Source organism: Gouania willdenowi, chromosome 20, assembly GCF_900634775.1.
Source record: "Gouania willdenowi chromosome 20, fGouWil2.1, whole genome shotgun sequence".
In the NCBI taxonomy this organism is placed as follows: Eukaryota; Metazoa; Chordata; class Actinopteri; order Blenniiformes; family Gobiesocidae; genus Gouania; species Gouania willdenowi.
In genome coordinates, this window is record NC_041063.1 from 14,985,844 (window position 1) to 15,011,917 (window position 26,074).

The 26,074-nt window shown below is 37.0% G+C and overlaps 1 protein-coding gene and 1 long non-coding RNA gene across 2 annotated transcripts; one reads left to right on the forward strand and one right to left on the reverse strand.

The window, feature by feature from the left end:
* Positions 1-79: 79 nt before the first annotated feature.
* LOC114454338 (uncharacterized) lies at positions 80-18,605 on the forward strand. The gene is made up of 3 exons (XR_003672530.1): positions 80-335; positions 3,242-3,290; positions 17,281-18,605. It is a non-coding gene; the product is annotated as an uncharacterized LOC114454338 (long non-coding RNA).
* Positions 18,606-20,877: 2,272 nt separating this feature from the next.
* en2a (engrailed homeobox 2a) lies at positions 20,878-25,781 on the reverse strand. The gene is made up of 2 exons (XM_028434458.1): positions 24,922-25,781; positions 20,878-23,031 (listed from the first exon to the last, which is right to left on the reverse strand). The coding sequence occupies exons 1-2, from the start codon at positions 25,421-25,423 to the stop codon at positions 22,709-22,711; spliced, it is 825 nt and encodes a 274-aa protein (XP_028290259.1). The 5' UTR covers positions 25,424-25,781; the 3' UTR covers positions 20,878-22,708.
* Between the last annotated feature and the right edge of the window lie 293 nt (positions 25,782-26,074).

Genomic DNA, 26,074 nt, shown 5'->3' on the forward strand with positions numbered 1-26,074 from the left:
ACTCCTCTTCCTCATTGGTCGCGCTGCGGTGCCGCTCAGAATCTGATCACAAGCTTCTCGCGCCATCCTGCGTGCACGCGCAGCGGAGCCAGGCACGTCACCGCGAGCAGACTGTCTGGAGTCTGTCTGTAATTGATATAACTGGAAATGGACTTTTGTGCGTCTGTGTGCTGGTCTCACCAGGACGCCTCCCACCGCGGAGCTGCTGCTGCTGTTTGCTGTCCTTCCTCGGACGCCTTCGCCCCCGAGGAGTCGCTTCTCTTGGCCATAAATGTGTAAAGATAAACCACGGTGAAAGTTTTTCCTCCTGCAGACTGCTCTTCATGCGCAGGCAGGTAAGTCAAGCTCCAGAGTGCACTGTGAGGTTGCTGCATTGTGTTCACACCAATGTGTTTATACTGAGGGGTGTTTTTTTCGACCTAAAATAATATTTACACTAAGCAAAAATCGTCTTCCTCTGGTACAGTGTTGTCGTCGGTGGTGAAATAATGTTTTATTTTGTGTTATTGTTGCATTTTAGGTTGAAATACTGAGTATTTTCACTTTCATTCAGTCGCGGTTTTTGTTGGGGGAACTTGACCTCATTCAACCAGGATGATGCGCAGGTGACGCACCTGTGCTGACGTCATGTAGCTGATTAACCCCGCACGTGCCTGGCTACTCACCTGACAGGGTGGCGGGAAAACGTGCACATGATAACAAATAGAATAAATCATATTCAGTAGTATCAGAAAATACACCAGGGAACAAAAAAATCAAAATAAGAATAATACAGTATACAAAATGTGAACAAACTAAAAAAAAAAAAAGACATAACATTAAGCTAATGTAATTTATTATTGTATGGACTTTTAGTTAAAGCATTTCCACTATTTTCCTGTTTATTCACTCCTTATATTCTGGACAGCCCAAATGACATAGAGGTGAGTTTTTCCTGCACTTTGTACATTAATGGGAAGCCATTTTTCCATGTTTCAGAACACATGCTTCAAGTTTCTTTGTTGTCAAATAATTTACTTTCTGACTGTAATAAATGGAAAGGAAATTAATAATTTAGCACAAGCTTCAAAACCCATAAGATGCATTATTTGTGGTCCTAATTTAACTGTATTTTTACAGTCATTTTTGTACTACATCCTTAGCACAGTGTGAATAGAACGAGCCAAGAACAGTAACTGGTTTAGAAGCATTAATTTACACTTTTCTTACAAATTTGTCTGTGTCTGATCCACAGCTACCACAGAAACGTCCCGGCGCCATTGCTGCAGCTTTCTGCAGACAGTCATATGATTCATGGAGCAATCCTCCCCCCTTCCTCTGTCTGCTTTTTTAGGGCAAGATGGCTGCCAACATTTGGGTTTCTGTTATGTACAAACAATATTTTATGGTGGGGGAAAAAATGTAGGGAAGGGCAATTCTTTAACAGGCAATACTTTAACAGTGAATCAAAAGTACTGTAATTTTTTTAAATACTTTATGATGCAAATCTTTCAGATGATGTTTTTTTTAATAATCTGTGGCTCGTGCTACCATTAACTGGGCTAGTTCAATATTTTTTAGCTAATGCTTAAGTTATAAACCTGTTTTGCTTGCGTTGTTTATGTCTAATAGTGATGTGCTTGGTAGCCATTTTGTATGTTTCTCCAGTGCCTACCGCAGCCAGATTAGCCCAGAGCTGTAGTTATGAACTGTGATGATGCCATGGTTTACTTTTCCATAAACTGCGTTATTCTGGGTTTCTAGTTCCTGAACTAAAAACGATCTGCACGTTTTTGTAAATTCAAAACATTTGGTTTCATATATTTTGTTTATTCAATATAAGAAAAAAAACTGGTATTTTGTTGACAGGCAGAGATGGAAAGAATTAACTCGGCTTTTAGAAAAATATATTTATTTTGCAAAAGCACATTTTTGAAAGAACTAGGGATATATGCATTTTATGAAGTTCCGTAGTTTGCTGATTGATAAACTTCTATTTTACATTAACTCACTGTCCGCTGGCTTTTATAGTAATAACGAAACATCAATTAAATGTAATGCTTTTTTACGTTCTTGTATAGAAATTAACATTAGATTATGAAAGTATTTGCATTTAATTGTCAGTTAGATATTTTAGCTTTGTTTCTGTACTTGAGGTGAACATGTTTGAATATTACAACTGCCTATAAATGTGTTTGATTGCTTAACTCGTTTTTACGTGAATTCTATTCTTATCAAAGTGAGAGATTATCTATATTTCTCACAGTGTTTTCTAATAGCACGCTAATGGCTAATAGCTACCAGTATTTGTTACTTCATTCTTTCAACAATAATTAAACATAACCATAATTCTTGTTGCTCAATAAGGTAAACTGGAGGTAATATTGACCTTGCCTTTAAAAAAAAAAAATGCTCCAAGCTTCTTTTTGACAACAGAAGATACTTTAACGCTCAAAGTCTTTGATGTTTATCTGTTTGCCATATCAGTGAGCAGCCGGGACAGAGCTCTTCATTATCATCTACTGAGTCCATACTTGTCTGCTGTCAGGCAGCTCCTTCAGCCTATTACCACCGCACTGTCTGATGTGTTTTAACTGCTTGTTTACTTTGTTTTTCTCTGAAGCCCAAATAAAATAGTAGATTTTTTTTTTTTTATTCAAGGTCATTCATAAATGTTGTGCAAGGTTTAAGCAAGATAATTTACCAACAAGGCAGTAAATTAAACCTTAAACCTAATTCTTTATTTATTTATTCTTAGATAAATGAACTGTCTGAGAATAGGATTAGTTTTAACGATGCAAACGCATGTTTGTAATTTTATAGGAAATTGGTTTTATCAGTAATTTGTATACTGTACTTGGTGAAATAAAAGTAATCATTCATGGTATGTAGCTGTAGCCTAAAACATTTAGGAAATAAGGTATACAGTTTTGCATGTATGTGGATTTTATTAATTAATTTTCTAAAGCCAAGCCATATTTATTTTTCCTTTTTAGAAATTTAATCTAATGAACTAAACATTATACCAGACCTAATTTTTAATGAAACCAGGTTGACCTTTTTCTAATATTTTTCTTTTGTACAATTTGCTCCAGATAAAGTTTACTGCATTATATTGCAAATGTTATGCTTTAGTGTTGGCGTAACAGTAAGGTAGTAATTTTGAGTTTTTCTTCCTCATTGCGGTAGCGCCACGCCAAGTGTAGATCACAGTTGTGTGCTAAATTTATTTATTTATTTTTTTTTTGTTTTTTATTTACAGAGGACCTCTGAATTCCCACTCACTTCAGCGCCGTGTGTACACACAAGTGGTAAGTTTTTTTTTTTTTTGTTTTTTTTTTTGTTTTTGTTTTTTTAATTCATCTTTTTATTAAAGCGCTTTTGAGCACTGTTAACATTTAATGTTAATAGTTTAAATTCAAGAGAATGAGACGGCATTATGGAAATGTTTTTCATCTTAAATGTTGCATAGAGACTGTTGTCAGTTATGCCTACATTGCAATATTTTATACCAACACTGATTTAAAAAAAAAAAAAAAAAGAATCTTTTTATGACATACTCATGGACATAATCTAGATCTTGCGACTCCTATTTGAGGAATAGCTGGAAAATGCTGATAAAAAAAAATCTGCTTTCTGTTTTTTGTTGGATCACTGTCTCCTCCCACAGTGAGGTCACATGGTCTAAAATCATGATGATGACTGGAGAAAACAGGCTTTCATCAGCGTTCTAGCGACTCCAACACTCTAATGAACATATTTCTGTTCACGAAAATCTGAGCATTTTTCTAAACGTTGCTTGTTTTCCACTGCAGCACCTGCTGCTATCTTCTGTCTATCTCACTAGCTTTATGTGTGTGATGATGCAGTTTACTTTGACACTGATGTGGTGTGTTTTGAATCAAGGCTTCCACTGTATTTTAAGGACTCTTCTGGCTGACTGCCAAAAAACATGGATCCATTTGTTTGGTCTCTGCTAATAGCACAGCTGTTACCTTTCGTCATTCTCAGTCTTCAACATCTCAACGCCATCAGCATCCATCTTAGGTTTAGTGCTGGTCCAATACAGGAACTGTAATGAAGCTTGTTGAAAGCCTGAACTTCCAGACAAATGTCATTTTGGGAAAATTGGGAACAACTACTTTGGTGCTCCACGGATGTTCAGTAAAAAATAATTTTTAGAAATATCATATTTTTACCATGTCCCGAGTAGTGTTTTTAATTGTGAAAGTCTAGTTTTTGTTGCTTTTTGGAATTGAAGTAAATGTTTCAACTCATTTGAAAATTAATTAAAACCAAGACCAACAGCCCTCAAATTAAATGATTATGATGTAAAGAAATACAGATGTACTACAATAATATATGAACTGTAAAAGATGAATAAATATGAATTGTTACAGACCTCCTACATTTGAAGAACTTTTTACAAAAAATATTAATTCCCAAACTGTAATTTTTGGCTGTTCAACAATTTGATTAAGAAGTTTAGATGACTAATACTATTTTATTACAATATATACCTTAAATAACGGCATATAAGACAATAATATAGACCACACACACAAATATATACCTTTTATTTTAATACATTGAGTATAATTTAATAGCTGTAATAAAGTAAATTACATTCTTTGTTTTTATTTTCCTATTGAATTGCTTTTTAGAATGTATTTCTGTTCAATAAAAACAAACATTTTCTTTAAATGCATCTGAATCGATTATTATTTAAATGTATTTATGCATCGGCAAATACAAGAAGTCACCTCATGGCATTCATTACAAAATATAGTTATGCTAATGAAAAAAAAAAATTCCACGTGAGCAGAATCAGCGACAATGGGAAGAAAAAAAACTCCTTTTGAACAGAAAAAACCTCCATAAACACCACACAGAGGTGTGTAGCCTGTCCATTACACCAATATAGAATCAATACGGGCTTAATGATGATTTATAACATGTTTTTCTTAATTAAATTTAAAAAATAAAGACTTTAGATGATGGATCTTAGGAGTCGCATTACCTGGGTAGTAAATTTAACTTAAATTAGTCCATGAGTACTTCACACATTGCTACATCTAATTTAGTAGTTTACCTGTAGTTTATATTGTCTTGAAGAGCAAATAGTTTGCCTCTCGGAAAAGGTTTAGATGACCTTTGACCTTTTGAATACTTGTTTTCCTCCAATGTTAAGACCCCTATGAAAGCCAGCCTGTGTCTCATAGAACACATCAGTGTCTGTCGGGAACATTAAGCTGGGCTTCAGCTCTGCTGCTTTGTAGATGGGACAATACAAATGAACCTGTCATCTTAAAGATAAGATCATTGGAAAAAAAAAAAAGAAAAATAATATTTTGTTTTCTTTATTTGAAAGGGCCAGTGCACATCGATGAAAACTAAAAAAAATTAAAAATACACATTGTAAATGTGCCAGAGTTAGAAAAAATTGCAAATTTGTATCTGTTGTCCCTTGTCAGGTCACAAAACAAACATTATTCTCAACTCTTAAAGTACATAAATACAATACATTCAGTCAATCAACAATACAAAGTGCATGGATATAAGAGTTTCAGTTAAAGCGCTTAAGTTAAGGTGTGTATTGCCAGGGTATGAGTTACCACTCACCATTCACATATACGGTATATGATTGTGGTTGCCTTGCATAGTCACTCATAACTCTTGCTTTTGCTTAAGAAATATTTTCCAATTCTGCTTTTGCAGTTTACTTTTTATTTTCATGTGTTTCATATAGCCTGTATATTTTGTATAACTGTATATTTTGTAGATTTCGCTAAAATCTCAATTTTAGCATGTGAATCACATTCCTTTCTGTTTTACTATTTATCAATGAACAACATGTGACTCACTGAGCCGAGGTTATGTATTTAACCTTCAACTACAGCTGTGTAAATAATGTTTGATCTGAATTAGTTTTAATTATGACTTTAACGACTGTTGTAGAAATGCTTGTATTATTTGGTGTAGAAAAGAAAGTAAACACTCTACTTGGGTTGATCGGTGTGTTTGGTGTTAGTTTTCTTAGCTGGTTTCATGTACTGGGAGCTCCAGCTACTGTGTTGCCCTCTTGTTTTCACTCTACTGCAACTCCAGCACTGGCCCTCAAAATGCTGTGTGCTCATCTTTAACACCCGCATAAATGGTTGAGAAAGGGCTCTCGGCCTGGGTGACCACTGTTTGACTGCAGTGTTGGGCTACATGCCTGCTTAAACTGAGCAGCAGCCTGAACAAGTATCGTACTTACCTTCTGGGTGGAAACTTTTGGCCTGAAACGAACTTCTGCTTATCTACTTAACTCTGGAGTTGCATCGAGTTCTTAGTCCAAAAAGAGCAAATGCTGGATCGCGGCCACACAAATAACATGAAGTTCAAACCCAATATTTCCACCATGCTACTGATTGATACTCTATTTCTCTGGGTACGGATGGGTCAATTTTAGGTTCACTTTGCTTTGTGTACAACTCTGGAGTAGAAGGTCAGAGTTTAACTTGCAGTGTCTATATAAACCTCTAAAGAAGGCATGAGGAAAAACTTTAAGTTACAGATTTTAGAAGCTGTTTAACATTTATAATTTCGACACACTTTAGACAAAAAATAAATTCTTACTGCATTCAACTATACTATTCTGTTGTTCATTCAATATCAGTATATCTATTTTTAATCCTAAAGTATATTTCCATAATAGTTTTGGCTTTATTGAATTGTGCTACTTGTGATTTTTTTTCAAATATTTTTGGTTACCTCATGATGATTTTATACAAATCCAGGCTCGATCTCTGATCAAAGAAACAATACATTGGAACATGAAGATTAGAGATGGACCGATACATCACCCGGCCGATATTATCGGCCGATTTTTGCATTTTTTACGTGTATCGGCAGATGTGGGCTGCTGCGTTCGCCGATCCGCATTATTTACAGAGAGCTGAAATATTTTTTACTTGTTCTTGTTTTACATCACCTGTTTCTAATATTTGTTAAATATTTTTTACTTGTTTTAACTCACCTTTGTTAATTACAATGAATGTTCATTTTTTGAAAAAATTAGACTTGTACCATTTGTTATCATTGTGTAATTGTTATGATGTAAATTGAGGGGGCAAAAGTAGTATCGACTCAAGAAAATCAGCAGTTCGTATCGTCAAGAAAAATCGGCATTGGCCCTAAAAATCCATATGGTTCTATCCCTACTGAAGATCTTTGCTTTCAGAATGACAGATAGATGCAGGCAAACTGTAATTTAGAGGTAATTAACCTTGCCTGTCCTGTAGGACTGAAACATGTGAATAATCCTCTTAAATCTCCTACTTGTTGTTTAGAAAATAAAGAAAACCTTTTTTTTTGTTGAGATTTTTGTATTTTTTGCTTTGGTAAAATATTGATTTAAGAAAAGAAAATGCGTCAGGCTCCATTGTTGTATATTATCAGTGTGTAATTGTTCAGTGTAAGCTTTTTCTTCTCTAATATTTAAGAAATATTACCTCTGGAGTTGAGCTGTTTTACTAAGTTTTTCCTTTAAAGTCAGATATGTGACACTGGAGGGTGGGCCTGCATTTTTCCCTAATTGGGGCTTATTTTTCACACACCTGGAGTACCTGCCTTCACTTGCCATTTGCCTTTTCCTAAATTAAGACAGCACGCTAGAGTTTGAGCTCATCAATGCAATGCTGCGGTACATCACAGTAAAGAGAGGCGTCACTATGACTAATTAGTAAAGCTTGCCTCTCTCCAAGGTGCATGGGAAGAGAATATGTCCTCGATTTGGAATTTGGGAGTTAATGAGTAAATACTCACCTGTGCTAAGTTGCAGGAATCTGATAAGGCTCTGCAGACTTTGAAAGTGAATATTTCATTTTTCGCTGATCTGGAACAGCTTTTCTTCATGTCATATGTGTGACTTCCCCACAAGGCTCCAAAGAAGGGTTCGACTGCAGGCACAGATTGCAGGGTCTCCTCACACAATGGCAGGGAAAGGTCAGGCCTAATGAAGTCGGGGGTGTGACCCCTCGTATTCAGTGACTTTGCATGGGCTCCCATCCCACCGCCGCAGCCATGCCGGTTAATCCCTTTTTGATCCTAATTGATAGGCATTAACATGATCCTTATCCAAGAGCGGTGTTTTGTCTTTCACAGTCCTTCTCTCTGGGTGTCAGAGACACAAAGTGTGAAAGTGTTAAACCAAATGTGAAAGTGATATTTTTAATGTTTATGTGCCTGGAGTCTGGCTGGGTTTGGAGACACTGGTGCAGAAGTGTTCAGTGTTTGCCCTTTGAGGCTCTTAGCAGGACTTAGCATATAACCCCTGGAATCCCTGTGCGATGTGACTGGTACCAGCCCACCTCCACATTGTTTTCCTTTGAGTCCTTTTATCTGCTTCACTATGGTCAACACCTTCAACTGTTAACTAATGACCCTCTTGGAAATGTTTGCACAGACTTAAGTCAGGGCACATGACAGCTTTTGGAAGCATGGGTTATTATACATTGTTACCTTTTATTTTATAGTTGATTTTAAAGTGACAACCATCATATCTTCAAACCTTATCGCCTGCTATGTTAACTATATCCTTGGAATTAAATTTGGTTTTAAATGGCTTTCAATAAAATTATTTCAGCTTTAGGTTTTTAATATTTATTAGTAATTAAAACTGCCTGATTTCCGTTGGCTTTCTGTACTGATGGGTTTTTTTTTGTTAGTCAAAATTTAGCTTTTTCATCATCACAAAGTTTTGTGACATGACATTGAATTCCGACCTTCAGTTAATCTATTAAGTAAATAGTGACTTTGTTATGTTTCCACTGATTTTAAGGAATAAAAAAGAGCATTAAAGGAAAGTCTGGCAAGCAATACATCAATATTAAACATTGACAATTAAAGGTGGATATTTACAGTGATTTATATTTTCAAATATATCCCAAACGATTTTATCAAGTAATGCAGATTTTATCTGTAGAAAACAAGTGCATGAATACAATTTTTTTTTTTTTTACAATTTAAACTCTTTATTTTAAATTTAATTTTGTAAAAAAAAAAAACAAAACAAAAAGGACAAACAAAAATGGTGTTTAAGTTCAAGTTTTTATTTTTTATAAAATGTATTTTGTGGTTTACAAATGATCAAACTATGATCACTCTGTTTATATTTTTCAAATTTTGATTTAAAAAAAAAAATAAAAAAAATTACCAAATCAAATTTTTAGGTTTTTCATTCCTTTAATGTATAAATGTGTAACATTTTTTCAGCTCAAACCTGCACAATTAAGAAGCGTGTCTGACCATTGTGCTCAGCAGTGTGCAACAGCCCACTTTAGCAGTAAAATGCCAGGTGTCATGTTGGTTCTTGTTGGTTTCACTCAGTGACTCAAGTCTCTCGCTGCAATGCATTTCCCATGTCTCTGTAGGATTGAGAGTTACTTTCAGCTTGTTTGTTGCTCTGAATAATGAGTACTCCATAAAGGCCTGATGACATAATTGAAGATCGCTAAGAAAAAAATAAGCAATTATGGAGCTAAGACGCTACAGATTGGGACTGCACTTGCATACTCTACATGACTGCCACCACCTGCCCTCTATATGTCACACTCACTTCACTTTCCTCACTGTTGGGAAACCAAGCAGGTGTCTGGCTGCTATGGGTAACCCCCAGTAGGCTTGCACACAGAATTGGTAGGTTTGACTTTAAAAGTGTTCTTGAGTTTTAGAAAAAATAATACGAATTTAGTATTTTGACATATTTTTTCACGAAAAAAATGTTTCTCATATTACACAATTTAAGGTTGTTCAGCATCAAATCATGCAAGAACTAAGTACTGGCAACAATTAGGGGAACTTTGTGTATTTCTCTTCAATGACGTTATACAACAGTTTACAATGTTTACCTCGCGTTCTTGAAGCAGCGGTACCGACCTTTTTGTTTGACAACTGATAAAAATGTTTAATTTTTCCTCAAATTGTGAACTAACCCCATCCGATCCAGCACATGGCTGTCACCTCTGAGTCCGGTTCTGCTGGAGTTTATTTTCCTGTTAAAATGTAGCGTTTCCTCTCCATTGCCACTTTTTTCATTAAAACATTACTTTAAATTTTACGAGTGCAATGAGATTGTGTTTGGCACTATATAAATAAAGTTGAATTGAATGGAATTAAACAGTTTCTTTAAATGTTTCGGAGCTGTAACACTACTTGCAATATCATTTAAAGCTTTTTTTTAACGGTTTAACATAATACGACCACAATATGACGCATGAGTATGTTTACCTTCAAACTGACAATGTGTTTTTATTCTAATAATACAATTGTATAAAAAGTCCAATCGCATTTAGAGGTTTACTGAAGTAGTCATGCTGTGGTAATAATCGGCTATTGCCCACTCAGCATAACAAACTCCCACATATCTAATGAAATATGTTTGATTATTTCAGCACTCTTATGACTGGTAGCCACATTGCAACCTGAAAAGCAACAGGAAACGTGTGTGATGAGATGAGTAGAATGTATGATGCCATGAACACAATAAATTTGCAAGTGAAACTGAAATCTGGGCCATTTTTCACACCTAACAAGCTTTGTTTTGTGTGTGCAAGTCTTTAAACTAGCAAACGTACGTACTGATCACGTGGGTGGTGACCTTACGTTAAAGCTGATATCTGGAGTTTCTGAGAAATCTACGTTTATGTACCATTCGTTTGAATTGCAAAAAAATACTAGTATTTTACTGTGGTCTACTGCCGGTGGTCATTCATATACCTCAATGTACCGTATATAAGTCTCGCTTTCGTCTTCTAGACCTCTATACAAATTGCAAATTGCGTCGTGATCGCCTATCCAATAGGCTTTGACTTCCTGTAGCGGACTCTGTCAATCAAAGTGAATGCGCGTACGTAAACTGTGAATGACAACAAGGTCGCGCGTCACAACAGAAAGCAGGTATCACTCTGAGCAGCGTAGCATCATGGAGGACAGAATTTATCTTTGAGCTGCTTATTACTCATGGACACGTAATAAACATGTTTTAATCAAACTACCGTAAGTGTTTTATTTGTGAAAAACAATTTTACATGTGTGTTGGTGTGTTAAACGTTATGTTTCGTGATGACAAAAGTAGAGGCGTGGCTTCTGGTAGATTGGCAAAGGCAGGGGGAGGAAGTGGAGCTGTTTAGGAAGTGACATCGAGACAATCGCTTTTGAATTTTTCCTCTCTTTTCAAGTGATGTCAAGGAAATTCATTCCATTCCTAGTTTGACAACAGTTGCAAAAAAGGAAATGCAACCCCAACGTTGATAATTATAATTGAATGGTAATTTCAGAATTGAAAGGGTAAAGGTGTCATAATTAGTCAGTACAGGGAGTGTTTGATGTCACTGTATAGTTAAAGCTGTGTTGCCTTTACTGTTCCATTACTCAGAGGTCCAGCTCTACTTCACTGAGTGAATTTAGTTATTTTATGACATAAAGGGACATATTTTAGGAACTTTAAAACAATCAGGCTGGGAGAATCCCCTGTCTGTAGTGAGTAAGGTGGGACATGGCCACACCTATAGGAGAAACTAAAACATTTTCACTCTACGCCTTAACAGCAGGGGCATCAAACTCATTTTGGTTCAGGGGCCAAACAGTGACCAATTTGTTCTGAAGTCGGCTGGAAATGAGAAATATATCATTCATGTATCCTAGTTTTAATTTTCACGTAGAAAATATTTGTAAAATATATAAAACAATAACTGACAGCTATCAGTCCTTGCAGGATCTTCACTCAAAATTTTTTGATTATTTCGATCCATTGTTAATTAATTTGAGAATAATGCAGGATTTGGGGTAAATTTTGAGTTATTTCAACATTTTGAAAATACTGTAACTGCCATCATGTGGTGTAAGCATGGGAAAACTTTGAGCCCTGCAATTATTGTGGATTTTCATTAAATGTGTGCATTGGCAGGGACTACAACTGAATTAGTTTGTAATTTACACAATGATTCATGTTTTCTTGGGCATTTTTACTTTCTCCTGCGGGCCAAATTTAATTCTTTAAAGGTCCAGATTTGGCCCCCGAGCCTTGAGTTGGACACTGGTGATTTAAAGTAACCAATGCATAAGTTAAGGTTCATAAAAAAATTCACATGTGGTTTGGCCGTTTATAACTGGAATGATTTGTGCTTCTTCTTGGAATTGATTGATTCATGGATTGATGTGTTGGTGCTGTTTGTTTATAAGGTTTGACCCGAAAGCTGAAGACACAAAAACTAGAAATGTTATATGCGTTTCATATTTAATACTTTTCACCAGTTAAAAAATTACTGTCCAAGCAAACACTGATGTTTGCAGGAATAATGTGGATTTTTTTTTTGCCCTAAACATATTATAAAATATCCTTGGTGTTCATTTTCAGCATCTCATTTGTGTTATTCAATATTAACTTTCCCTTTTAGATGTTGTTCTGAAAACATTTTCTGATGGAATGCACTTGCAGGATGTTGCTTGGTAACAGGTATGATGAGGTTTTCATGTGTAAAGGCAGCTCGTCAAATGTAGGTCTTCAATAATTCCTAAGTTTGTCAGAATACAATTGTCATAAATCTTCAAGTTTTGTCTTTAATATTCACTTTGCTTTGTGAACGAGAATGTGAGATCACGCAGCCTAACTAATTTGTTTGGTTATTGATTCAATGTTTGATGTTTAGTATTAAACATTTGAGATTTACTTTTTCTCAGTCACTTGAAAAGAGCCAAAACTGAACGAATAAAAGCGGAAAAATTTGAATCTGGTGAAAATGAATCATTAATATAAAACCACTCCCAAATTATGTGTTTACCCTTGGAATACTTATAAAAGTTGAATTGTGTGCTACCTAACATGCTGTATAATTGAACAAGGGCCTTGTTTGCAGAAATTATTTCTGCATAATAATGATGTTCCTCAAAGCTGGCTTTGAGGCTAAACTGTAGCTTTCATTGAAAACTTTAAAGGGAAATAAAACAATCTTGAATTATCTTTTTACCTCGATGGTGTTTAGTTCTGCTCAGGATAATAGCTTAATTTCATTTAAATACTCAAAGTATACGCATACATTTAGAATGTTTATTTTCATTATTACCCAAAAATGTAGTGTACTTTTTTCTTTACTTTTTACCGAAATGATTTATTAAAGGTAGAGCTTCAGTGGAGAATATAACAGCCCACTCATGTTAAACTTTGGATTTCTCTTTTAAATAATCAAGAGAAACCTTCAGTATAAGAAGGACTTATGATTAAAAATTGATCTTTGTGTAAACATATGCATTATCTGACAGCTTGTGATGTCTGCGACAACATTTACAAAACCGAAGCGTAGGTTTTAATTTATCTTTCAATTGAATATAAACTTAAGAAGGCAGCGTTTGCACGCGTTTACGTGATTTGTGTCATTCGAGAATGGAATTTTCCATTTAAACCGGTTGTAGTCTCACGTGAGCTACCCACTTCTCTTCTTTCTGCTGCATATTCACCTTTCTCCTGACAAAACCATCAAAGATGAAGGACAGCATCACCTTTGCCTCTAATGAGCTTGTTTATTTACTAAATTTCCTTGTGGATCTAAACTGAGGTAGAGAGAGGAAAAAAAAAACAGGCCATGCATAGCAGAGCACATAATCAGCCTGAGCAAAACAGAGCTTCAAATGCCTCAGCCTCTGCATTGTGTGACAATATAAAGCCATGTAGCTTACCTACAGTGCCTGCATGTTGAACATGGAAACCTTTCAAAAAGCCCGTTGGAGTGAACAGACCACATTATTTCCCTCACAACAGAGATGCACTGGATTTTAAATTTGACATTTCCATCAAAAATTGAGCATCTTAGAGTTGTCTAACCGTCTTAGAATAGGCATGAACAATGCATGTGGTAGCTTGTGTTTTACAGCATAGCCGATTTTTTTCCCCCCATCACATATCATGTTGAGAAACTACATTGTGAAAGCAGAAATGCATTTTCTACAATTATTCTAACAGTTGAATTCCTCTTATAGCTTAGAAAGTGTGGCTTAGAAATACTAATTGAATTATCAATATGGCATCATCAAAATCTATGTTTCACCTGATTAAAGATTAGGTGAGAAAAAATGATTTGCTTCCAGTCCAAAATCCGAAGAGTGCCAATAGTGAGCGTGAGGCGGCCAGGTTGAGACCTTCACATCTGTGTTATAACTGAAGTGGTAGGCAAAACGCAAGGTTGCAAATCAATTGGCAATCAGCCTAATGTGTGTGAAATCCTTAGCATAGTTTAGCCAGAGTTATGCCTAATTTACCATGCTTTGAATTATTTTGCTTGATTTCTATTGACTGTATTGTGATAAACAAGGATATTAATGTGCTTTTAATCTCATTTTTGGCCTAAATTTAGGCATATGGTGTTTTTAGGTTTAATATAATTAGTTTAAAGTGATAAGGAGCTTTCAAACATTAATGGATAACAATGATAATAATGTGCTTTGCAAAAATGTCTTCTTGGTGCAAAGAAGCGTCACATTTTAGCCCTTCTCATAAGCTGCTGTACACTGTTGTATTTGCACATGTAAATTGGTTTCCAATCTTTGCGTAAATGACAGGCTTTACTGTATGTTTACTTATCTGTCCAGCCATCCCATCAATTCAAACAGCTTCCCTTTCATTTGGGGCTGTGTGCTAGCAGAGCCTTTTTTTTTGTTTTGTTCCCTGGGACCTTTTTTGTTATTTTGGGACCAGATGGCGAGGAGCACGGAAGCGCTTCTTTTGTCTGGGTGCCCCTGTGAAAAGAGGTTGTCCTCTTTAATGTAATCAGCCTCACCGGAAGGGTCCGTTTTTGGCCGTGAAAGAAGACAATCGGCTCTGGATACGTCTAGATTACAGAAACGCAGAGTTCATTTCTGAACCCTGCCCCCACTGACCAAGGCCCTGGCATGGTGGTTCCCCCGCTTTGATCATTGGAGGGTGGAGGTACTGATCCGACCTCACTAGGGCCAAAGGCCACCTCCCCCTCTGCCCTGTTTACCCTGCACTTGGCTGCTGGTGACACCTCCTTCCGGAAGGAACCGGGGGGTGGTGGGTCGATTTGGGCATGGGGGGGTACCATGACCTGTCTAGACACCGTTTGCTTGTTGCCTTGGTGTTGCCAGGGGGGAAGTGATGAACTTTGACCTCAAATATAGTGGGTTGGCAGTCAGTCTACCCATCAGAGGACGACCTCTTTAAAAAATATTATGTACACGTTTGGAGGTGGGATATGCGGCGTGTGCTTAGGAAGACCACTGACTTGATTTTTGAAATTATTCAAACGTTCTGTGTGATTGGTTCACCTTAAGGACGTCAGGACAGTTGCTTTTGCTTTTATTTTTTGGATTGCATACAATTTGGGATTTTTTACGATACTTCCATCAAACAGTAAGTATAATTTTTGAATCTGCACGTTGGTATTTATTTCTTGTTGTCATGTCATGCTTTAGCTCTCTGTATATTTGAACTAATCCTAGACTGGAGCTATCAGCTTAGCTTCTTTTTCACTTTGTTTTTACTGTTTTAAATTTAGCTTTGTATACATTTTCTTTACCAATAGAAGCTGATCACACTTTTCATCCATTCTCTCTCTTAGCTTTCATACATACAAGTCATTTTAAACAGTGATAACAACAACAAACAAGATATTGAAATAAGATTTCAAAGGAATTTTTCTAAGACAAGTGTAATTCCTTGAAAGTCACAAGAAAAAGCTGAATTATTATCTAAATGGCAAATATCTCCATTGGGAATTTTTCACATTTATTTTTTATCTTAGTACACGCATGTATAATAAACGGCCTGCAAAAAGTGCGTCGTTACTAAATTTAAAACTTCACTTTTTCGCCTTGTGCCGATAATGTCAGGGTTGGGCCTTAAACACTCGGTGTCCCAATGTGTGCGTTAGCTTTGATGTTCAGGCTGCATTGCACGAGTGGCTTCAGTGATTCCGCTATCACCATCATGGCCGCCACCAACCCCACCCTCCCTCCTGCCACTCAGGAACAGTTAAAATGGCAGCATGCAGCAAAAGAGAGGGAGAGGTACGGACACGCCCACTACTGTGAGCTTTGGCATCTTCCACTGAGATGTAGCTCTCTTCGTAACACACACATATTGCGTTTTTGTTTGTTTTTTTAGGTGTTTTGGTCATTTAAACAGTGTTAGATTTTAGATCGTGACCGCCACACCACATCAGGCATAGATTAGTCATTAGTTATCCCCAATTTGTAGAGATTCAGCCGCCATTAGATTTGTGACGATTTATGTGGTTTTCTAACATCAGTACTTTTTTCAAGCTCAAAACATTTATTTACTTGATTAGAACAATGTCACTGCCTTAATGCCATTAGGAATTATTCATTTATTTGTAGTTTATTTATTTTAAAAAAACAGGCCATGAATTTTTAAGTGAAAAATGGAAAAAATATTTTCCTCCTTTAACGCAAGCAGAACACGTATTTTATTCAAACCTTTGAATGTAACGGTGTTTTAGTTATTATTTTATGTGACTGGGCAATTTAGCAAGACTCAAGATATATCGGGTTTTCTGTTTTTGCGATACAGAAAATTAGAATATCGCCTATATTGAGATATATATATATAATTTTTTTTTTTTTTTTAAATAGCTTATGTTGTATTGGAATACAAATTTTAGGAGTCACTGCTTTCTCTCCTTTTCCAAACAACATAAAAAGCACAGTTGGATGGATTGCTAAGTGCTTCTTAACCCAGACCTTCCCCTAAACAAGCCACACTACAGAACCCACTCACACGTGCTGTCCCTTGTAAGTGAAAAAGCCAAAAGTGACACACATTGTGCAGCTGTTTGTTAATAAATGTGCCTATGTGGCACTTTTTATCAGCAAATTTAACCCAGAATTGTCTTTCCGGTTAGACATGGAATTAATTAAAATTATTGTGATTTATATCGTATATCGCCATTTTGATAAAAAATATGAGTTTTTGTCCTTATGGCCCAGCTCTACGTGGGAATAATTATAAAAGACTATAAATAGACTGAGCTATTCAAAATGATAGTTTTCTAACTCATGATGCTGTTACATTGTTGTCAATATGTAGCCTGAAAAGAGACTTAAAATAGGTTATTATTGATAATGGTCTTCGGGGTTTCAGCTGCAGATCTATTGCAAAGTGCTCTACATCTCAACTGTTGCTTGAAAAATGTTGCAGTTATTGTCTATTTTCTGACACTTTCTGCTGACACATGTTATTGCTCACTTTAACCACAATTATTTTTTCCCTCCTCTTCCTCTCCACAGTGCACAGAGGTGATGGTGGTGGACCAGGAGGAAGATGTCATGCTGAGGATGGGTTTTTGGGCATGATTTTGCTGCTGTTGATGCAGCATGGAGCTCTCACTTTATGCCTCTGTCAGTTATGATCCAAAACCACAAAGTGAGTGACAGGCCAGTCCCCTGGGAGAGCAGGAGGCCTGAGGTGAGTCAGATGTATCCTTGACCCTGTCGAGCTATGTGTCAGCAAGCAACACAAACACTGTAAAAGACGCCGGAACTGGCACGTCTGTACATTGTACATCTTTATATGGTATGTAGAAGAAGAGTGTGTTAGACATGTTTATATGGAACTGTCCACTCATCTTTTCTTTTGCCCAGACTTTGATAAACGTGTAGTGTAAAATTACAATATGTTTACATTTCCACTGGAGGAGTGTGTATGCTTTTGTGTCACTTGATTATACAAGTCCTGTCAGAAAAATAAAGCTTGCTCTGATTCTGTCAGATGTTAAACTAAGAGCTAATGCTAGTGCAGAAGTGTGAATAAGATGTCAAAGATGTCAGTGAGTAGCAGAATATCTGCACCTCACTTAGCCTAGTTATTGGGAGAGTAGATATCAATCAACTTCCTTTTTTCTTACTGTTTAATGTAATTCAGATTTATTATATATAGTAGGGCATTTAAGTTCAGCTGAAAATCAGTTTACCTTGAAATTTAATTTGAAGGTTATTTGACTTTAATAGAAGTTAGAATTCGAAAGGGTTTGTGACTGTCATATTTTTCTAGGCATTTTTTAATTAATCTTTAATAATTTTTCAAAATCCAAATAATAAAAACATATTGTAAAAAATGATGTTTCCTTTGTGTGGTTTAATTTTTGTTCTACTTTGTTTATTGAATACAAAAATCAAAATCACAGGAATTTTGGCAAATGGTTGGGCATTCGGTGACTCTAAACAAATCTCCAAAATATATATATTTATAATTGACCAAAGAATATTGCAATCACAGAATCAGTTAAGCATAAGAATACCGATCATGTATCTCTCATTGCTGCCTTAATAAGGAATTATTAAGGGGAAGCGTTTGATAGATGAAGTAAAGGCTTATGCAAGAAACCTTGTCATGATGTTGTATTCAAACCCAATGTCTGAGATTCTCCGCCTGTCAAAGTCAAAGCTCTGCCTTACCATCAGTAATGTGTGAAGTTATATTGTCCTGGAAGCAGCTGTTACAGTTTGTACTGTTAAAAGATGTAATTGCTGTTTTTTTTCTCCCCAGACTATTGTATGTATTGTTGGTAGTTTGTTTTAATCAGAAAGATTCATCTGTTTGCATCATTTTCATAACACCCGTATAACAATTGTGTATATCTGTGCAATAAAAATGTTTCTAAATCAAATGCATTTGATTTCCTTCTATAGTTTAATCTTCTTTTGCCAAATATATTCTTATGAAAATTCTGCTTTGTAGCTACATGGGAAAAGGCACAAAGTTGGGTTCTTGGGCTGAATTATTAAAGTTCACAATGAAGATTCTTTGTGAACGAAGAAGAATTCACAAAGAAATGGCTTGCATTTTTTTGTCAGGGTCACTCAAACACCGTGTGTGAAATGAGAGTTGCCTGGGTGTGACTTTTCCAGAAAGCATCCGCTTGCTATTGTCTGCCCAGTCAACTTGGGCAGGCCCCAGCGCCCTGACTTCCATACATGACAGATCAAGGGTTACCAAGGTGCTTTTCAGAGAGAAGGGCTCAGTGTGAGAGGGGACAAACCAGTCCACAAAATACTCATTTCCTTTGCGTGTAAAGTGCCTGCATGGGGGATTCAGACTGGGTCACCGTCACATCTGCAGGGGCTGGTTTTTTAAACTTTACCAATGTTGTTCCTGATGAAATCTACTGCCTTGATTTTTACTGGCTGGTGTCTGCCTCCTGTACCGGATGTGGCACATGATAATGAACCGAGTTTGCCAAAAAAGAAAGTTTGTTTTGACTCTGGATGTTTATCTGGTACCAGAATACGCCTTATGTAGAATAAGCAAATGTATTTCAATGTCCACCTCTTATTCTTGCCAGAAAAGTTCAGCCACTGAGCCTCGGCATTAACTTGTATTCTAACAAGATTAAAATATATTCGTCCTGGGGATTAGCATAGTTAGGTGTTCTTTTGCCTCTTTTTTTCCCTTGCACTGGTGCAGTGACAGTGGGCTTTGATCTGTGTTGCGAGGCAAGAGTCCTGGCTTGGACCTAGCCATTCGAGTGCCAAGTGTGAAATTGGCCTGATGTCATCCCCATTCTTCACCTTTTACATCTTTCACCACTTTAATTATGTTTCCGCCACAAAGCCCCGGCACCTTTGAGCAGATTCCTCTCTGGTCATAGGAAGCATTTAGAAGTTGTGGGTAAACGACACAGTAGGGGAGGGGGAGGATGGTTGGAGAGGTCATGGCAGGATGGGGGCCTTTTGTGCATGGAGGTAGACATTGATACTTTCTTGCTGTATCCCATAGGCTCACTTCCATTTTTCACAGAAAGGGAATAATCTGAAATTCACAGCTGCACTGAGAAAATCAACAAAGCACAATTTTTTCCAGTTCCCCATTTCTCAAAAACTATTTGGTGACTCGGCACCTTCTATCCAAATTATTGGTGATTAAATAACAGAAGTTTTCTTTTTTGCACCACATACATATCGCTGTAAAATCTACTTTAAAGCTGTTGACCACTTGAATCTTACTTCTAGTGAAGATGCAAATCATTGTCAGTCTCTTGCCGAATGACGAATTTAGATTTTGATGATGCTTTGCTATCCATGTCTAAGTTTCCTGAACTTGTGAAGAAGTTTCTTCCACTGAGAAGTACATTGATAAATAAATGACTGAAGGATTATATGCCAGAAGAGTGAAATCAAACTACTTTTGATCAAATGTGGGTGTGGATGAAAGCGTAAAAGTTGGTATGAATGCTGTGCAGAGAATGAGTTAGTGAGGAACAGGTGGGTGGAAAAGCAGCCACCTGCAGCCATGACAGGCTTTGACCTTCATTTCTCCCCCTCTCTTCTCCCTCCTGCACCATCCTTTCCACTCCCAGTTCTTCACTGTAATAGAAGCAAAGGCTCTTTTCAGCTGCACCAATGAAGACTGACCGTCTCCAAGACGGTACTGGGAGCAGCCCTATCCACTCTAATGCTAGTCACTGGCTGTTAGATATGATGTTCAAAGACTAGTGGTGCAAGTATGGAAATGCAGATAAGGCATTGTGGAGGGTACATGCCTGGGAATTGTTCAAGGCTTATCTTTTGCATAATGTTTGGATGCCTTTGTAAAGTTTTAATCTCAATGCATTAAATATGATTGCGCATGTATCCGATTCAGGGCTTCACTGTGTGTGTTTGCATGGAAACAAGTTTAATGCTGCAAATTATAATTGTCTGATTAAGATTTCTGGTGTTTGATGCCTGTTAATGATTATTTTTTTAAGTGATTGAGATTCTTTAAGCAAGAAGTGTATAGAAATTACAATTTCAAGGTCTGTGATTAGCAATACACAACCAACACTGCAGAGATCTCAGAAACTCATTTGTGTATATTCAAGGTTTATTTACTCTTTTGCCGTTTTCAAGGGGGTTTGTTAATTACACAATTAATACATGATACAAACTATGTACATTTATACCAAAAGATAATCCCAACGTAAAATAAAAAATAGCATTGTCTTCTACAACTCTGTGTTGTAATTTCATTTAAACATGTTTATATATAGATAGATATACGCTGATGAGTAAATTCATAATGTCGTACCAGCAGTTTTTCATAAAGGCATTAAACTTGGAGTAGTCTGCATTTGAAGTAATACTGCTTTTCTGATTCGGCACAGTTCAGTTTCATAAAAAGTTCATTCGAACTTTAAGGCAAAGTGTGTCTCTGTTTGGTGGATTTTAATTCACACACACTTTTTTTTTTTTTTTTTTTTTTGCAGATACACAACAAAACACTTTGAAAGGCAAAAAGCTCTCAATTTGGTATGGATACATAGTGTCAAACTGAACTCGATCATACGCATGTCGAAAAGGACCTTTTCTTTACCTGTTTCTTTTTTTTTTTTACCCCCCAAAGACAACAAATTGCAGCTTTCATGCAAAGGCCCCGTAAACAAATTTCCATTCACAAAAAAAACAAAAAAAAAAGTTATTGCAAGATAAACAAGCAGTGTAAACACCTCAGATAACTACTCTAAAGCAACACTGGTCATTGGATAGATTTTTTTTTCTCAATATAATCTATATAAATACACATATGACGTCCTTTCCACAATGATAGGAGATTTCCAACATTTGTAATACGGTCGGTGATGGGTTTGCTTTCTTTTGATATATGGTTATGTAATAAAAATGTATATAAAGATCTAACAAGAACATCAAATAACCTGCATTCATAGTCCGAGTGCCCAAAAATGGTTGTCATCATTGTCTTTATGCTACAGAGTTGTTTCTGTGACTTAACAGGCAGCTTCATAGCCTTTGTTTAGCTACAAAAATGATTCATATTGCTATTTAAACTATATCAGCTGCACTGATGCATTGGTATAATGGAGATACACACATACACAAAGGCTGTGAGACGACCACAAACACGAGGCCTAACTCAGCTTTTTTTTTAGTCCAGTGGCGTGTTCAGAAATGAAATCCATAGCAACGAGTCAACAACAAGCTTTTCCTGCTAAACAAATAAAAACCTTTTAAAATAAAAATAAAAAAAATCCACCCAATTAGCTTTGCAAATGACTCATGACACCATCTTCATCTGTCCACACACCAAACTAAGAAACCCAACAAGCATGAAAAATAAAACCACCTTAGCATGTATTTAAATTCACAGTAGCCTGGATGCAGCAGAGACATTTTCTTTGGACTCAAGTCTGTTCACTCACAAGTCAAAACGGCAAGTGCAAGTAAAATGTGAAATGATGACAATCATGGATGGTGATCCTACATTATATTAAAATGAGGGGTTGCATGGGAGCATTCCTCCTGTAGGGTGGGGGGGTGGTGGGTGGGGGGCAGAAACGACAAACAGTGAAAACATACCTTTATACAACATCTTTTATAGACGTGATACTGCAGAAATATCTCTAATCTTTTCTTTTAAAAAGGATTTATGCTGGTATACTTTATACACTGGCCCTTTATTCGATGAAATTATTGCATTGTAGGCTTGATTAACCCTCCTTAATAACGAAAAAACACTATAATACTCCCATAGGTGTCTACAAAGTTGTGTAGTCTGTGTTATCATGGACTTTATTGTATATCTGAAATCTGTAATAGTGATACTTTGTGGTACATTCCTGTCAGTACTCGGTGATATTTCTGTGATAGCTCTATAAACATCTATCACAGGGATTATAGAGTCCTTTTCGTCTGGAGGGGGGCTGGATAGCTTCTGTGGAAATCAATCGCTGTCTGATTTTTCGTCCTTGGACGTGATAGTAGCGTGATTGTACAGTCCCTGTGCCATCAGGTGCAAGGCCAGGCTGTTCTTGGAGCTGCTGGCCTTCTTGATTTTGGCCCGTTTGTTCTGGAACCAGATCTTGATCTGAGATTCGTTCAGGCCAAGTTCCTGCGCCAGGTTCTGTCGCCTCTGTTCCGTCAGATAGCGATTTGTCTGAAACTCCGATTTTAGTCTTTGCAGCTGCTCTGCTGTGAAGGCCGTCCGTGGTCGCTTGTCCTCTTTGCTGGTCGATGATTTCTTCTTTGGTTTGCGAGATCTCGGCCCTGGGGTGGTTTATGCACACACACACACACACACACACACACACACACACACACACACACACACACACACACACACACACACACACACACACACACACACACACACACAGGTTGGTCAGTTTCACAAGTCAATGTAATTGTGATTGTGTTCATAAACAAAATGTACTTTTTTTTTAGATGACTAATAACACACAACAGAGCACAGTGACACATTGAAAATACACACATTTCAATTATTCCCCATTTGCATTCACAGTAATGCACAAAAACACGTGCGTAAAAGGGGTTTTGACAAAAGAAAAACTAGTGAGAAAAAATTGCACTTTTGGCCCTTTAAAAAAAAAAGGAGTTCACCTTTGTTTATGTATGAAATTTATTCTCGATTTGCATTCACAGTAATGCACAAAAACACGTGCGTAAAAGGTAAAATAAAAACTATAGTTAGAAAAAGATGCACTTTAAAAACAAAAAACAAAAAAAGCTGTTCACCTTTGTTTGTATATAAAAAAATATATATTGCTTTAAAGGTCCCCAAAATGTAAACAAAAACTTTATTTTAAAATTATTGTAAAAAAAATAACAAAACAAAAAAAAAAAAAACTCCTAGTGCAACGTGTACCATCTTTCCTATCTTCCACGCTTACGCACAAGCACGCAGATATACACACGCACGCACCCACGCGTTATCGTATACACTATATATAGGTTAAGCAGTTCATATCCAACATTGCTGCTGTAAATTCATCAACACTCCAACCCAGCCATTGTTTTAGCAGCTTATTAGAAAACTGGAACATCTTCAGTGCAGCCACTTTGCATTTGAGTTTTTTGTGAGCCACTCAAAGCTCCTCAATGGACAGACGTGAACAGAATGTAAGCAGCGCACATTGGATTGGATACACATTAATTTTCCATCTGGATGGAGGCCTGTGTTACTGGAGCCATAGGACATTTAATTCCCTCCTCAAAACAACACAAAACACCCCAAAAGGCGACAAAATCAGACTTGAATTCATGAATCAATGTGTGGATTCTTTTTTTTTTTTTTTTTTTATCCACATGCAGCTCGTTGTAAAGCTGCTACTACTACTACTCGTAGTAGTGGTCTTACGCTACTCTATATGGTGTTACATAATGCATGAGAACAAGTTGTACTCCACTTTTCATGGACACCTAAAGAATCTAAACTTTATACCAACTTTACCAAAACAGACGGGGTACATTATGTGTGCAGTTTTATTAGAAATAACATCAGTGAGATCATCACAAAGGCTGTTTTTGCATGCGGAAGTCGTGCAAACTATTATATATTTGCATCCAGAAATATAAAAATGTATTGTTTTTTTTGTTTTTTAAAAAAGAAAAACGAACGTGCAATTATTTATTATATTATATGGGAGAATGACGTGCTATCAACGCGCTTACGTGTGTCCTGCTTTATAGATGGCATCATATTCATAATAACCCGAGGTAATTTACTACAAGACCAAGTGAAATGGGGTATTTCAAATTGGGGAAATACAATTGTAGATAATTGTAGATAACGGTTAAAAAAATACTAATATAGCATGTAGTATTTTTGTTAAATATATATTGTGAATTTCAACTTGTGTTTGTGAATTAGCTTGGGGTTTATTGACATTGTTTTATGGTCAAGAATCAATCATCTAATCTAGGCAAGTGGCTATATATTTTAGTTTTGTTTTGTGATTTCTAAACAGCTTTATTTATTCTTTCTAAATTCCCATTTATTGTTTCATGCACTGTTTGCTCTACTTTGCCAGAACTCAGTCAAAGCCAATGGGGTCAGTGTTAGAGGGTGATTCAGGATTTTTTATTTTTTTCCTCTTTATTATTAAAAGAAAGATTAAGAAAAAGCAATGCACCGACCTGACGAAGGCCTGTCCGAGTATCTGGTGCAGTAGACCCAGGCTGGCCACAGCATAGGCGGCTTGGATGCCGCCGGGGTCGAGCTGGCTTGGGAACTGTCAGAGTCTGAGTTTAGGCACTGGTCTCCACTCTCCTCGCGGGGTTTCAGGGGTTCATCTGCGGCTATAGCTTGCTTCTTGGTCGCGGTGACCGTATGCGGGGTGGAAGTCCCCTCTGCGGGCACCGTGCTTCCCACCGGCTCGGTCTGAGGGGCGGCGGGGCTGCTGCGGCTCTCCCGCGATGCCAGGTTACCTACTTCACGGTTCTCGCCGCTGCTGCTGCTGCTGTCCTTTCTCCGTCCGAAATCCGGGCGTAGGATGTTATCAATGAAGAAATTGGTGACCCGGTGAGGGATCTGCAGGTTCCCCGGAGCCTGTAGCAGGGGGAGGATGGCTCTGTTGGACTCATCGGCCGACCTCGGCCTCTCCACCACATCTCTGTTGCCGTGATCATTTTCTTCCATACTGATTCACTTTCCCCGCTTTTACTCTCGTTAACCCCTTCTCGTTCTCACCGCTGCAATAAAAGATATATATTGGAGAAAAAAAAATCGCGAACTTCAAGAAAGGAAAAAAAAAAAATCGTTTTGCAAAAATGAATATCTAATCGCTGGTGAGTGCCTTGGACACCATGCAAACCCTTGCGGTAGTGTCCTCGGAGAAAAGCATACTTTTAGGCATATATTCCCCCCTTACTAAAGCTTCTTCTTTTTTTTTTTTTTTAGAGCTAAAACATGTTTAAATGTGCGTCCTATTTAGCGAGCTTCTGCACTTTTTTGCAGAGGGATGGCTATAGCTAAACTAAACTAAGGGTAAATTAAGAGTCTGCTAAACTGATGCTCTCATACTCTCACTCCGGAGTTTTGTTCTTATTTTCAATGCGAGCCCCCAGGAGTGACGTCTTACCACTGTCCTCCCAGACACGTGCCTTGGACCAATGGGATGGCAGAAGCTAGGCCACGTGACACAGGAGCAGGTTACAAACGCCCATCCCTCGCCTCTGTACAGAGAAAGAGTCCCCGGTTTAAAGACAGAAAAAAGGCTCATTTAAATCCACTGCATGCTCACATATACTCCACAATATCTCATTTGTGTTTACGAGCCGGTGACTTATG

Bases quoted from the DNA above. Each gene is read 5' to 3' on its own strand.
- en2a (XM_028434458.1), bottom strand. From the start codon at position 25,423: ATGGAAGAAAATGATCACGGCAACAGAGATGTGGTGGAGAGGCCGAGG. The intron at 23,032-24,921 runs GTCGGTGCATTG...AAACCACCCCAG, and splicing joins CTCGGACAGGCCTTCGTCAG to GGCCGAGATCTCGCAAACCA.